The sequence below is a fragment of the Pseudorca crassidens genome, chromosome 21 (genome assembly GCF_039906515.1).
Source record: "Pseudorca crassidens isolate mPseCra1 chromosome 21, mPseCra1.hap1, whole genome shotgun sequence".
NCBI lineage: Eukaryota > Metazoa > Chordata > Mammalia > Artiodactyla > Delphinidae > Pseudorca > Pseudorca crassidens.
Genome location: NC_090316.1, coordinates 20,890,119 through 20,905,406, shown reverse-complemented (window position 1 = coordinate 20,905,406; position 15,288 = coordinate 20,890,119). Strand labels below are relative to the sequence as shown.

The 15,288-nt window shown below is 41.5% G+C and overlaps 1 protein-coding gene across 6 annotated transcripts in view; it reads left to right on the top strand.

The window, feature by feature from the left end:
• The window catches only part of MTUS1 (microtubule associated scaffold protein 1), a 158,909-nt gene that overhangs the window by 60,437 nt on the left and 83,184 nt on the right, over window positions 1-15,288 (top strand). For all 6 annotated transcript variants that reach the window (XM_067721570.1, XM_067721569.1, XM_067721565.1 and 3 more), the window contains one exon: window positions 260-455. In XM_067721570.1, the coding sequence (XP_067577671.1) occupies window positions 260-455 (196 nt within the window). The remainder of the gene's footprint in view (window positions 1-259; window positions 456-15,288) is intronic.

Below are 15,288 nucleotides of genomic sequence, written 5' to 3'. Positions count from 1 at the left end.
AACGCTGTAGCTTGAATTTGATTTGTGGCATCAGTCACCTTGGGAACAGTTTCCCTGATGGGGACAAAAGGCAGATCATGACGAATCAAAGAGTAAACTATGAAGAGTTTAAATTTCTTTATAGTAAAAATGAAAACTAAATGTCCATCTGGCATATCTGCTTAGACAGAAATTGTGTTTTTCTGCATACCTAACCCCACCAGGAGGTGGTGTGGGGAAGGTATGATCTGGACTGAAACCTTCATTATTTTTTCCACAGGGGTCTGCTTCAAAAACTGCAACCATCTCAGGTAGGAGTCTAGCCAAGCCCAACTGCTCCATTTTGAGGAAAACACCTGGTCCGAAAGCCAAAGTGGGACCTTCTGTTTCATGTTTGAGGCGGAATAGTGACAGTAGAAATCTCAACTCTGATCGAGCCGTATCTCCCCAGAGGATAAGGCGTGTGTCCAGTTCTGGTAAGCATAAAATAATTCAGTTGTGTTTTATAGCAGCTTATGAATTATTTGAATGTAAAATTAGTCCTATCAGGCAGCAGAGAGACCGGTTTTGGTTATAGAGCTCTAATGCATTGTGTCAGTAAAGCATTTAGCCTTTTGTGGACCAGCATCTTGCACAGGGTAGACTGAAAAAGAAGTCTAAGACACAGCCCTGATCCTTGAGTAACGTAAAGGCTAGTTGGGGAGAGAGAGATGTGCATAAAGCAACGTAAAAGCTATTCAGAAGCATGCATACACACACACACACACACACACACACACACACACACACACACACACACACACACACACACACACAATTGGGCACTGGTTATATACGAGTCATTTCACTTTTTTCTTTTTTTTTTTTTTAGTTATTTCTAAGATATACATTTTAAAGTAATAACTACAATTATGACTTATAACATTATACCAGAACATATAAGATTTTTAGAAATTTCATGTAATGTCTGTCATTTTACTTTTAAATGTTTTACAAATGGTTAACTGCTTAATAATCCTGGTGTGATATACTAGTTTCATAATGTGCCCACATCATGTATGAAGAGACTAGTTTTTTTCTTGAATTTTACGGAAAGATGTATTATAAAATCTTCAGGGATGTGAGGGTGACTAAGAAGTTAAACTTTTCTACTACGAACTTTGATTTATGTTGGTTTGTATATTAGAAGCAGTAAAGTCATGTTCGATTTATAAAATCTGAGAGCCTCCAAAGTAGCTGGTAAATGTCTTCCTAAATTGGCAGAGGTTTGCATTTCTCTGTGTTAAAATAAGAACCGGAAATGGGAAAGGCAGCCCTTTTCATAGGGGCTAAAACAAAAAGCCTGCTGGCCGTTCCAGTTGACCAGAGCACTGCAGGGAATACCCCTCGTTTGAGCAGGTACGACACTGAGCAAATGAAAGGCATGTCAGATAGATTTAGAAGTAAGTTCCCTTATTAAAAATAGTGACTGCTGTTGAATGGTCTGGGAAAAAAAAAAGTGCCTCAAGACTTATGTGTTCACACATGTGAGAACATTTTGCAGAAACTAACAAAACCAACTAAATCCTCAGGGGATCTCTTTACCTGTCTACACCTCAGTATTTTTAGGTTTTATTGTCCAGTCCTGTTACGAAGCTGTCGTGTGAGAAGCTTATAACACGCAGATGTGTTTTAAGGGTGATTTACTTAGGTTCAGGCCTAAATAAATCAGGCCTTGTGCACCAAGGTCTTGAGGGTCCTGGGGAGCAAACCCAGGAAGAGGCATGGCTGGCGGAAGAGGGATTTGCACACATTTCCATTTCCATCCCCAGAGGAACTGAGTGGGAAGGAGGAATTTGTCAGCTCGAAGTGTTCATCCTTTGGGAGGAAAACAGAAGAGGCACTGAAGACATTGGGAGAAGCAACAATCCTCATTTTGGATGTTGCCACAGTTTGGGGAGTTGGGCATAAGTGAGATCAAAGCTTTGGTTCTTACTGTTGCTGCCATACAAGGCTTATGGATTTTCCAGAGGACGGGGAGCCCCTTCCTACTCGGGTGTCAGCAGCACCTGTGGCTTGGCGGCCCAGAGGGCCCTGGCCGCTGGCATCCTGGCCTGTTGTTAGAAGCGCTGCGTTCTAGCACCGCCATGGCCTCAGGGAGCTGCATGAGCTAGTCGTTTCCGCTCCCTGGGCTTCTGTGAAGTAGGAGGGTTGGAGAATGTCAGGCTCCGTCAGCTTTTGCAGTCCTTATCTTTCTAGGGACAATTTGGAGCTCACCTAATTTTCTGAGTAGTGGCTGCTACTAGTGTGATTCTCTGGACCACATGGTGCTCGAATCCCAGAAAACCTGAAGCGCACACTTTTAAGAAATTAGGCCAGTACCCAGGATGTATTGTAAATGATGGGATTCTTTTATGTAGATGATCCCACCAAGGAGTGACACAGTTTTGGAGTCCCTTTACTTTATGCTACATAATGCCATGCCTTAAAGAGGGAAAACTAGGTCTGCTTCGTCTTAATGAAAAGACAGGAAATTTATTGAGCTTTTATTAACCTGTATAAATAAGCTTAATAACTAAGCTATGCATTCAGAGTTTTCAATCCAAGTTAAAAACTAAATTATCTCTTACCTGGTGATTTTCCATATATAAATGGAAAAAAAAATCAGTGTAAACAGAAATTTTGTGGATTTGCATTTGAGTTTTTTTATTTTAATGGTTGGAAGACTAACTTGATTATGTTGTGTTATGTTTTTAAAATATTACTAGCAACTAACTTGTTTGGACGCTCACAGTAGATTGAGAGGTGTTTTGTCGTGGAGAACAGGAAACTTAATCGTCACAGAGTTAAAAGTAGAACAAAATCAAGAAGCAAAAACAATGTGCTTTTGGATCATTGAGCGCATATTGCCATTTACTGTACAATGAAGTGTTTGTGTCTTAGAAAACTGAAACCAAATGGATAGCCTCTGTGCTCATACAAAGTTAGTCTCCTGAAAGGTAACCAGCAGAAATGTTCCAGCCAACTTGGGGTTTTCAATAAATCCTTTCAGAGAACTAAGTAGAAAACCAGACCTGGAGTTGAAATTGCCATTTTCTTGAAGCTTTGAAATGAATATGAGAAAGAATTGTAATTAAACCCAGTGGCACTTTTCCATTTCACTTGTCAAAGTCTGGCAGTTGTAGTGTACAGCATGATGACTGTAGTTACCTCTGCTGTGTAATATATAGGAAAGTTGTTAAGAGAGTAGGTCCTAAGAGTAAATCTCATTATGAGGGGAAAAAAAGTTTTCTAATTGCATCTAAATGAGGTGATGGATGTTAACTAAACTTACTGCGGTAATCCACTTCATAATACACGTTAAGTCAAATCATTATGCTGTACACCTTAAACTTACACAGTGATGTATGTCAATCATCTCATTAAAACTGGAAATTAAAAAGTACCTTAAAAAAATCTGGAAGTTTGGGGCTTCCCTGGTGGTGCAGTGGTTGAGAGTCCACTTGCCGATGCAGGGGACACGGGTTCGTGCCCCGGTCTGGGAGGATCCCACATGCCGCGGAGCGGCTGGGCCCGTGAGCCATGGCCGCTGAGCCTGCGCGTCCTGAGGCTGTGCTCCGCAACGGGAGAGGCCACAGTGAGAGGCCCACGTACCGCAAAAAAAAAAAAAAAAATCTGGAAGTTTATCTGAAACCAGATTATAAGTGATTATAACAAACCAGATCTAAACTATCTTTGTTTCTTTGGAGTATGTATGTGTTTCAACCACTTAATTAAATAAGATGAGGTAAGCAAGGAAAACTATTTCTAACAATAATTATAATGCCAGTGATAGAAGCTCACACTTATTAAATGCTTACCAAGTTCCAGGCTTTGTCTTTATCATTTCACCTATAAATTCATTTAATCCTCATAAGAGTTCTGTGAGGCTTATCTGCACTTTATAGAAGAGGAAGTGATCACAGTGAGGTTAAATAATTTGTCAAGGTTATGCAGCTAGAAAGTGGCAGAGGTAGTACATTCAGACCAGGTAACAGGACTCTGGAGTCCATGCTCGTAACCTTCACGTTATTAGTCTAAAGAAACACTTTCAGTCTGATCGTGAGTTTTGGAAAAATTCAAATTCTTACACTCAGCTGGATACTTCGGAAACTGTGGCATTTCTCTTGTCGAGCTCTTGGTTAACGTTAGATATCAGTTTACCATGATGTAAATGATTTTACATGGTCGTTGCAGATTCACGCTGCTGAATAAATAACTGCTTAGGAAATACTTTGAGATCCAGTCAGGCACCTTCAGAGAGCGCCTGCCACCCTCTTTCAGAGGTAATACCAGTTCTTACCAGGTTTTAGATTATAAATATGTGTGTTCCTTCATACACACATGTAATTGACCTGCCAGTGACCAGCCTGAGCCAGGTAGGATTACGGAAATAGAACAAAATATACCCTCCCAACCCCCGCCCTGGGGCTCCTTTAAACTGCCTGGGGAGGGTGAATGCATGTTCCTGCAGCAACCAACGAGCGGCACAAAGGGATCTGTAAGGGGTGTGGAAAAGGCCCTTAAGCGCTTTAGGATTTGGAGGAAAAGAATGTTCAGGGGCCCATCTGATCATAGCAGAGCCTGAAGAAAGGCCTCATGAAAGAGATGTTTCTCTAGAAGAAAACTGAAGACCATTTCAAAAGGGTAAACCTTCCTGTTAATTAATTTTATTGTCGGTTAGTAAAATAAACATCCCAAACCTGTAATGACTTGCCTACCCTTATAGGTTTCTCTTCTTTCCTGCTCCGTTGTTTTTGTGAACTGATTTCTTGTTCATTTAGTGTTAGATTGATTTTAAAATCATTTCAATTTACTTTTGTATCATTTTGGCCCTTCTAGGCAAGAGTTTGAGAGATAGCAAGCAAAAGTATGAGAAATGTGTTCACGCTTGCAGAAGTTAATTATTAAAACCCAGAAATGATCATCTAATAACTATTTCTAAAAGCCAACTTTAATGTGTTGCTTATAGATGTTTCTGTATTTGGATGTAGTTAAACCACGTTTTAAAGAACGTATCTCAATGTTTCTTGCCATAAGAAAAGTAATACTAGTAAGGTGTTTTGAATGCTAATGAAAGCTGTTCTAAGATTTCTGAATGGATAATTCTCACAACTCATGAAGTATACGTACTGTGATTACTCCCATTCTACAAATGAGGATTTTGAGGTTTTGCAGGTTTAAGCAACTTGCCCAAAGTTACAAAGTTAATAATTGGTGGAGACAGGGATCAGGCCCGACAGCCTGGTCCCAGGGTCTACGCTTCTGACCTCTGTCCGTTGCGTACACGCAGTAGTTCTGACACACTCACTTCGTCATTTAACAAGGATCTATTGAGTGCCTCCTTGTGCTGGGAACCGTTCTAAGTGCTGGGCATGAAGAGGTGCACAAAAGAGACAAGTTCTTGCCCCTGTGGAGCTTAAATTCTGGTTGGAAAATCAAACACGTGGACAAAATGTTTAGTGTGTAAGATAAGTGCTAAGGAGAAAAACAAAGCAGGGAAGGGAGTTAGATCTTTAAATAGGTGACATTTGAGCCAACACGTGGAGGTGAAGGAGGGCAATATTTGGCTATCGTGGAGGGAACAGCAAGTGCGAAGATCAAGGTGAGGAAGTGGGGGGTGGAGCCTGAGGACCAGTGAGCTGCTGTGTGTGTGTGGGGGCGGGGGCAGCTGGCCAGGGACTAGGCATGAGGCCAACCAGGGAGGGTCTTAGAGGCACCTGGGAGACAAGCGTCTTCTCTCTTCTTCCTCATTTACATCGTCACTGTGAATTCTTGATCGTTTTGCAGGCGTTCCACACAATTCTGCTCACTTGGCAAGTAATTCTGAGAAGACTGTTCCAGATATGGAATGACTCATAAACTGTGCAGTCTGTCTTATTTGTCCATTCGAGAAATGCTTTGAGCGCCTGCTGTGTGCTGGGCAGCCTACTAGATCCTGAGAACATAAACATGATTTATAGGTCCTTTTAATGCACTCACTGGTTGGAGGGTGAGGTGAAAGGCGGGTGGTTTCAGAAAACCATTTGAGGGCAACCTCTTCATTCTTCAAACCCCAGCTGAGCTGTCCTGTTCTCTGTGATACTTTGCATTTGTTACACTGTGCTATAATTATTTCCTTCCATATCTGGAAGATATCCATAAGGATAGAGCCCAGGTCTTAGTTATTTTTATATTTTCCAGCTCTCAGCACAGTGTACCTCTTACACAACAGGTGTAAAATGTTGTCTGGCTTGATCTGAATGGAAACTTCTATGAAGTACTATGTGTCCACAGTAAAGGGAACACCACTAACTCAGCCCAAGGGAAGGCTGGAGAAAGGTGGTGACATTGAACTGGCCTTGGAATGTGCGCATAGGGGTTTGCCAGGCATGGAAGGTTGCTGGCTTTCCCTGGGGTGCAAATGTAGCCTTATGAAAGACCTGGAGTGTTAGGGGAACATGGTGGAGGGCAGGGTCAACATGCCTTGAGTAGGCTGTGTGTTGGGGTAAGTGATGGGTGAACCCCAAGGAAGGTCGAGGCAGATTAGTTCTAATAGTTTAGGCACAAACTTGTAAGAGTTACACCAGTATTTGGTAATAGAAAGCAGAGTGAGGGACTTCCCTGGTGGCACAGTGGTTGAGACTCCGCGCTCCCAGTGCAGGGGGCCCAGGTTCGATCCCTGGTCTGGGAACTAGATCCCACATGCATGCCGCAACTAAGAGTTAGCATGCCACGACTAAAGAGCTGGCGAGCCGCAACTATGGAGCCCGCCTGCTGCAACTAAGACCCGACACACCCAAGTAAATAAATATTTTTAAAAAAGAAAAAAAGAAAGCAGAGTGAAAATATTAAAAATGTTTTGGAGGACAGGGGTCCGGTCAGCTTCGCTGGTGGTGAAGAGTCCCAAGTGTCTCCTCAGCTTTCTTGTCTGGGTGGCCATGGGGTGAAACAGGGACTAGAGCAGCAAGAAGAAATTGTCAGAAAGAGAATGATGGGTTAGTTTGGGGCATGTTGAACTTGAAGAGACTGAAGACTTGAGAAAGCACCTCAAAGGCGTGTGTGCATGTTTGAGGCTTAAGACTGTAAAAACATGTGGAGGGTGAGGAAGCCTGTGGGAAAAGAGCTGGTAAAGAGATGAAGGACGGGGATGAGGGACAGCCAGGCGATGGCAGCATCCAGGTGTGTCCAGGGCACAGGCAAGGTAGTCTTTGAAATAGAGACGGGGGTGCAGAGGGTGTAGATATAAATCCATTTGGAGATTAAATAGAGGGAGTTAAGAGTGCAGATTCAGACTAGCACCTGTGGAGAATGGACAGCTTCCTCCTTCAGATTTTCTGGCTCATTTTTATGAGGTTAGGTGATTTCTTTCAGGGGAGTTCGTGCAGATTTTATTGATTTATTTTTGTAGCCCTAGAAAGGGAAATAAACTGAAGACAGGGTTCAGTTTTGAGTCACAATGACCTCGTCGTTCAAAGTAGCTCCGCTCATGAACCTTGGCTTCTAATGAGACAGGAGGCTCCCCAGGTGCCCACCTCGGTTCATATTAGGAGTTTTCAGTGTGAGTGCCAGGTGAGCTCACTCACGACCAGGTCAGTACATTTGCCGGTGAACATGTGAAGAACCTTGCTTATCTTCGTGGTACCTGGGAAAGGATGCAACCTGTCTAAGCCTTTGACTTACTGCACCCTTAGTTGCGGGACACATGTTCCCAGGCCCGTGACTCAGGAAGTTATTTTTGTTTAATCTCTACCTGAAGCAGCAGACACCTTGTGAACATACTTGCAGAAACAGGTACTGACAGTATCACCATGAACACTATGCTTCTGTGTAATTCGAGTCATCATGAGAACCTTGTTTTGTGGGATGTTCTTTTTTCTCTGTCAAATTACTGCCCTCTTAAGAGAGACTTGCTGTGTTTCTCTTGTGACTCACCTGTACTGCTATGACTTTATCTTTTGAGTTTACTCTCGAATCTAAGCAAATGGTGATGGTTATGCAGAGTACAGTTTCTTGTACCCTACTGATACAATATTGCCTTAGCTAACTCAAGAATGTGACTAAAGTCACATTTTGCAATATATAAATGTGAATACATACTACTGAAATTCTGCATTTTGGAAGGTAATTTGTTTCCTTGGCAGACTGAAAGTGTAAACTGTGCAAGCCATACTCCAGAGCCTGAGGAATCGTGGGATAAGTAAGACATGATTCGTGGCCTCAAGGTACCAGCCAAGATGGGGCAATGGCAAGTTCATCCCTCAGCACATCTGTCCTTATAGTACTATAAAAAAAGAGCTGTAGGATTTCAGAAGAGGGTAAGATTACAAATATCAAATTTTGTTGAAATTCTTCCTTGGAATAATAATATAGGTAATTCTGTAATATAATAGAGGTATACCTTTATATTACAGAAGGGCCAGTCTTGGTTTAGTATTGATGCTCTCTGCTGTTTAATTTTTGACACTGAAACCCCAGAATTAAAAGTAAGAAGAATACATATGGATTGGGTTGTTTTTCAGGACGTGGCTGGTACACTAGGAAGTAGAAATGAAGGCACAGTTGGGGTTCAGAGTATGGAATATAAAGATTGAGGACAGTCAGTACAGAATGTATGGACATACGGAGGAGGGCAGGTGGGCAATTAGGATGTGATGCACTGGTGTGCAGGCATTCGGCAAAAAGAAGAGGTTCCGACAGAGCCCAGGTCTGTCTGTGTCGAGAAAGGAATGTGGGAGGCATTGTCCCAAGCAAGGTGAACCTTACTCTGCCCCTCTCTTATCTTGAATTTAACCAGTTAATTTGAATGTCACATCAGGTTTCCAATGTCCCCTTCCCAGCAGGCTATTTAAAAAGTATAGCACTTTAGAAGTGGGAAGGGGTGGGCGGGGAGAGAACATCCTTAATCTCATCAATGCCCAATAGTCTCTAACTTCACAATTTATAGCTATTCAATGCCTTTTCTTTTTACATATTCTCATGCACATATGCTTACGTATTTCTAATGGGGACAAACAGTTCCTACTGTTTAAAAACCCCATGCATAACAGTCAGTAGGCACTTCCTTAGTTGATTTAATTTTCTTTTTCATTTTAAAAGGTGTGGTGCCTATTTTCCTAGATTCTTAAAATTTTAAATATTCTTTAAAATTATGGTTTAAAAGGACTGTAGTCATCATCTCAATGTGCTGTGATTTATTTCTTCAGACTTCTTTGAACATTAGGTTGTTTCCAGTGTTTTTCAGTATGTTAAACAACTCTACACTGAAGAACTTTGTATATCAGTACTTAACGCTGTTCAGGTAAATTACTGAGGTACATTCCTTTAGGTGGAATCAGAGGGTGTGAGCATTTTTAAGACTTTTGATACACGTTGCCAAGTTGCTCTTCAAAAATAGCGTGCAAGTCTGTGCTCCCACTCCGAGTATATAAGCATGTTTCCCAACACCCTAGCCAATGTGTATTTTTTTAATTTCTTTTTTTTATTGAAGTATAGTTGCTGTACAGTATTATATAAGTTACAGGTATATAATATAATGATTCACAGTTTTTAAAGGTTATACTCCATTTATAGTTTTTTATAAAATATTGGCTATATTCCCTGCGTTGACATTTCTAACACCCTTGCCAAATATTCACTGTTTAGGAAAGTGCAAAATGGTATCTTATTTTAATTGGAATATGCTTGGCACTCAAATACCTGTTGGATAAATGTAGATACAAGGGTCACAGTGCTGAGGTACAGAAGTGAACGCAAGATGAAAACGTGCCCTCTGTGAAGTTACATTCTGCTGGGAGAAACAGGATATTCATAAGTACATAAGGTATAAAGGATGTTTGACAGCGTACAGTACTAAAGAGAGAAAAACTACTAATGCAGAATGGGGGGTGTGAAATGTTGAGGTGTATGGGCACGGGAAAGAGAGAGAGAGAGGTAGCTTTTGAGTAAAGGCCTGCAGGGAGCCAGCTGTGTGAACATCTGGAAGAAAAATCACACCAGTCAGAGGAAAGAGCCAGTGGAAAGCCCCTGAGGTGGAGCTTAACTGACAGCTCTTAGGAGTAGCAAGGGATGAAGTAAGGAAAAGTGAAATAGGAGATGAGGTGTGACAGGTAGTGGAGAGCCAGATCATGTATAGTCTTGAAAATCATAAGGACTTCGGCTCTTAACCAAAGTGACTTTAATTTTAACAGAATCATTGTTACAGCTGTGTAGAGAATACACTGCGTGGGAGTGAGAGACTCAGCAGAAACATCCATGAGGAAGCAAGGCTATAATCATGGCAGGAGGCTCTGGCTCCGTAGGGTTGTGGAAGGGCTGGGTGGGGGGATGAGAGGGGGCCAGGTTTAGATATACGTGTTGAAAATAAAGACAACAGGATTTGCTGTTGGAATGAGGGTTGAGAGTAAAAGAGAGGAATCAGAGATAACCCTCAACACTTCGGTGTGAGCCGTGGCAGGATGCTGCTGCCGTGAACTGAGATGGGGAAGGATGATGGAGACACGGATGTTGGGAGGTGGGTGTCGGGATCTCAGTTGTACCGACGTCACGTTGAGAAAAATAATAGGTACATACGTGAAGGTGTAGAGTAGAAAGTTGGATTTACAAGTCTAGAGTGCACAGGAGAAGTCTGGTCGAGGGAGATCAGTGTGGGATTCATCAACAGTTAGCTGGTATGTAAAGCCACTCGACTGGATGAGATTGCCCAGAGAGGAAGTACAGAAAGAGAACAGGTCAGGGGCACCTTTGGGGAATTGCATGGAGTCTCTGAAGTACCTCTGGGGTCCTCTTCAGCTCTAAAGGGCTAGAGAGTGGAGGAGGAATCACAAAGGAGACCAAGAAGGAACAGCCGGGAAGGTAGGAGGGAAGTCAGTGGAGAGTGGTGTCCTGGAGGCCAAGTAAAGAAAGCCTTTTAAGGAGAGAGGCCGAGTCAACTGCACCGAATGCTGTGGACAGGAGCATGTGTACGACACAGATCGTTTTAAACCAGAAGGCTGTGCGTTTACTTAACAGGAAGCTAGAGGTGGGCAGTTCCTGGGTTGGTGGTTCAATAATGTCATCTTGGGGCTTCCCTGGTGGCGCAGTGGTTGAGGGTCCGCCTGCCGATGCAGGGGACACGGGTTCGTGCCCCGGTCCGGGAAGATCCCACATGCCGCGGAGCGGCTGGGCCCGTGAGCCATGGCCGCTGAGCCTGCGCGTCCGGAGCCTGTGCTGCGCAACGCGAGAGGCCACAACAGTGAGAGGCCCGCGTACCGCAAAAAAAACAAAACAAAACAAAAAAAATAATGTCATCTTTCTGTCCTTCCACTCGTCCTGCCTCAGCACTCGTCCTGCTTTTGTCTGTGACTTTTCAGTTTAAAGTATGGTCGCTAAGAGTTCCAAGCGCTAAGTCCCCCTGCTGCTATGCGCAAAGGCTGGGAGCGAAGGACCTTTCTCCTGACGTGCCTGCCTAACTTTATCAGGGAGGGCAAGTCTTACCCAGCACCTTGCCCTCTGGCACTCTTATCTTTAAGTCTTATTGGCACAAACCGGATCACACCCCTAATTTGAAGAAAGGTTAGGACTGCAAGTATTTGGCTTTTTAAACCCTCCTATAGGATGTGAGCAAAGGAAATGGAGATTAGGAGTGACAGTCGGGGAGCCAGGAAAGAAGTGAGCCACGATAAGGTTAAATTGAAAAGAAACTGTATTGACTGTTTTAATTTATTCTTGTTTAGAGCTTTTGCTTACTTACACTGTTGGGGTCTGTGATTCTTCATTATTGATATGATATCTGTTGTCCTTTGTCCTGTGTTTTACTGTATGACTTTTTATTTTGTATACAGTGATTTAAAGATTTTTCCATTTTTATAGTCATATACATCTTTTAAGTTTTCCTATATTTTTATGCTTCCCAAAACCTCTACTAAAAGAGAAGATTGATCTGTATTTAATTATCTTAATTTGTATGCTTTTGGTTTCCTTTTTAATCCAATTTTAATATCTTCTTGGTGTAGATGAGAGCTAGTAGCTAATATTTATATGTCACTTACTATGTGCCAGGTGCTGTTCTAAGCATTTAAAAATACACTCATTTAACTCTCACACGCACCTATGACGTAAGTACCACTATAATCACCCCCATTCTTACATATGAGGACAAAAAAAAAAAGGTCATGAAGAACCTAGGGGCAGGACGGGAATAAAGATGCGGATGTAGAGAATGGACTTGAAGATACAGGGAGGGAGAAGGGGAAGCTGGGATGAAGTGAGAGAGGGGCATGGACATATATACACTACCAAACGTAAAATAGGTATCTAGTGGGAAGCAGCCACATAGCACAGGGAGATCAGCTCGGTGCTTTGTGACCACCTAGAGGGGTGGGATAGGGAGGGTGGGAGGGAGGGAGACACAAGAGGGAGGAGATATGGGGATATATGTATATGTATAGCTGATTCACTTTGTTAGAAAGCAGAAACTAACACACCACTGTAAAGCAATTATACTCCAATAAAGATGTTAAAAAAAAAAAAAAGAATAGAATCCTTTCAAAAAAAAAAGAAGGCTGCCCCCAGCCTGTGTGTTGGGAGGGCTGGGTTTAAACCTAGGCAGTCTGGCTCTAGATTGTTGACTTTTAACCGCTACACCATGCTGCTTCTCACATTTTAATTTTGTAGAATATTCAAATATCTTATCACAAATAAATGTCTTCACTGATGGGAAATATCTCCACTATCTTATTCTGAATTTTTGTATTTCTGAGATTGATATACCAGTTTATTAATCTGTCAGTATAATGTTTTACCATTAATAGACTGTTTTACTATTTTATAATGTACTATAATAACTAGTAGCACAAACTCCTAACTTTTTAAACTTTAAAAAATTGTAGTAAAATATATATTACATAAAATGTACCCTTTTCACAACTTAACCGTACAGTTCAGTGGTATGAAGTCCACTCCCATTGTTGTACAGCCCATACCAGCATCCCGTATCCAGAACTTTTCATCTTCTCCACCTGAAACTGTCCACTGAACACTGACTCCTTACTGCCCCCTTCCCTCAACTCCTGGCAACCACCATTCTATTCTTCTCTTTCTATGAATTTGACCACTGTAGGTAACCTATATAAGAGGAGTCGTACAATATTTGTCCTTTTGTGACCGGCTTACTACACTTAGCATAATGTCTTTAGGTCCATCTATATTGTAGCCTGTGTCAGAATTCCTTCTTTTTTAAAGGCTGAATAAATATTTCATGGTATGTATATGCCACGTTTTGTTTATCCAGGCATCTACTGATGGGCACTTCAGTTGCTTCCACCCTTTGGCTATTATAAATAATGATGCTGTGAACCTGGTATTCAGATATCTCTTGAAGATCCTGCTTTCATTTTTTTTGGGTGAATACCCAGAAGTTGAATTGCTGGATCATAAGGTAGTTCTATTTTTAATTTTTTTTTTTTTTTTTTTTTTTTTTGCGGTACGTGGGCCTCTCACTGCTGTGGCCTCTCACGTTGTGGAGCACAGGCTCCGGACGCGCAGGCTCAGCGGCCATAGCTCACGGGCCCAGCCGCTCTGCGGCATGTGGGATCTTCCCGGACCGGGGCACAAACTCGTGTCCCCTGCATCGGCAGGCGGACTCTCAACCACTGCGCCACCAGGGAAGCCCTATTTTTAATTTTTTGAGGAACCCAGCATACCATTTTCCACAGCAGCTACACCATTTTACTATTCTTGCACCAAGGCACAGTGTTCTGATTTCATCACGTCTTGCTGACACTTAATTCTTTTCTGTCTTGTTTTTATAATAGCCATCCTAATAGATGTGAAGTGGTATCTTATTGTGATTTTGATTCGCATTTCCCTAATGACTAATGATGTGGAGCAATTTTTCATGTGCTTCTTGGCCATTGTATATCTTCTTTGGGGAAAGTTCTATTCAGGTCCTGTGCCCATTTTTTTTTTTTTAAGTCTTTATTGAATTTGTTAAAATATTGCTTCTGTTTTATGTTTTGGCTTTTTGGCCCTGAGGCATGTGGGATCTTAGCTCCCTGACCAGGGATCGAACCCGCACTCCCTGCATTGGAAGGCGAAATCTTAACCACTCGACTGCCAGGGAAGCCCCTTTGCCTATTTTTAAATCATTTTTTGTTGTTGCTCTTGGTGTTGAGTTATAATCCTCATTTTTATGTTCTAAAATTTTTTGACTCTTCTTACTTATTCTAGACTAGTTTAAATTGTTTTTTAAAAAAACTCTCCCAATTTCCCCTTTAAAAATAATCACATATGATTTAGATAGGAATAGTAATCAATTAATATGTTAATTCAGGGAAGAATGAACATGTAGGTCCCACTTATTCAAATCTTTTATGCCCCCATTTTTGTAATTTATCATCATACTAACACTATTTGATACATTTATTCATAGAAATAGTGTGTGTGTGCATATCTGTGTGTGCAACTACTTTTTGTTGCTAAAGCAAAGGGTCTTTTTCCTTTTTTTTCCTGGTCCATCAGAAAGCTGTCGATTGTTGCACAGTATTTATTTTGTAAGCAGCTTATCAGGTCTGCTTAAATAATTTTTAGACAACAGTACTCTACCGTTGAAGCAAAATTTTTAAACATCTACATTAGTGCTAACGAGAGAATTTGGTCCTTCCAGGTTGAGAGTGAACCTGCAGCCACAGTTTCACATGTGTAGGATTTATCTCTCCCGTAACTTATTGTTGATTTTTTTTATCCCTTGGGGTAGCTTTACTTTTGTTTCATAATGATAATTCATAGTTACCATAGATACTTACTCCAAAGGTCACTTCCTCTATATAGTTGTATTTAAAGAGTTATAATTATATTGGGTTGGCCAAAAAGTCCCTTTTTGGTTTTTAAGTAAAAATAAAAGACACATTTTTCGTTTTCACCAAGAACTTTATTGAACGATGTATTCACCCTTTTGTTCCACTACCTTCTGCCATTTTTCAGGCAACTTCATAATTCCATCTTCCCCAGACTTTTTTATCTTTTTGGGCAAAGAACTGTCCCAGGTGCCTTTTATGGTCTTCCAGGGAATTGAAATTTTTTCCATTAAGAGAATTTTGTAAAGACCTAAATAGATGGAAATCCGAAGATGCAATGTCTGATGAATACAGCAAATGAATCGGAACTTTCCAAGTTGTAACAGTTTTTGCCTGGTCATCAAAGAAACATGCAGTCTTGCGTTATCCTGATGGAAGATTATGCGTTTTCTGTTGACTAATTCTGGATGCTTTTTGTCGAGTGCTGCTTTCAGTTGGTCTAACTGGGAGCAGTACTTGTTGGAATTAATCATTTGGT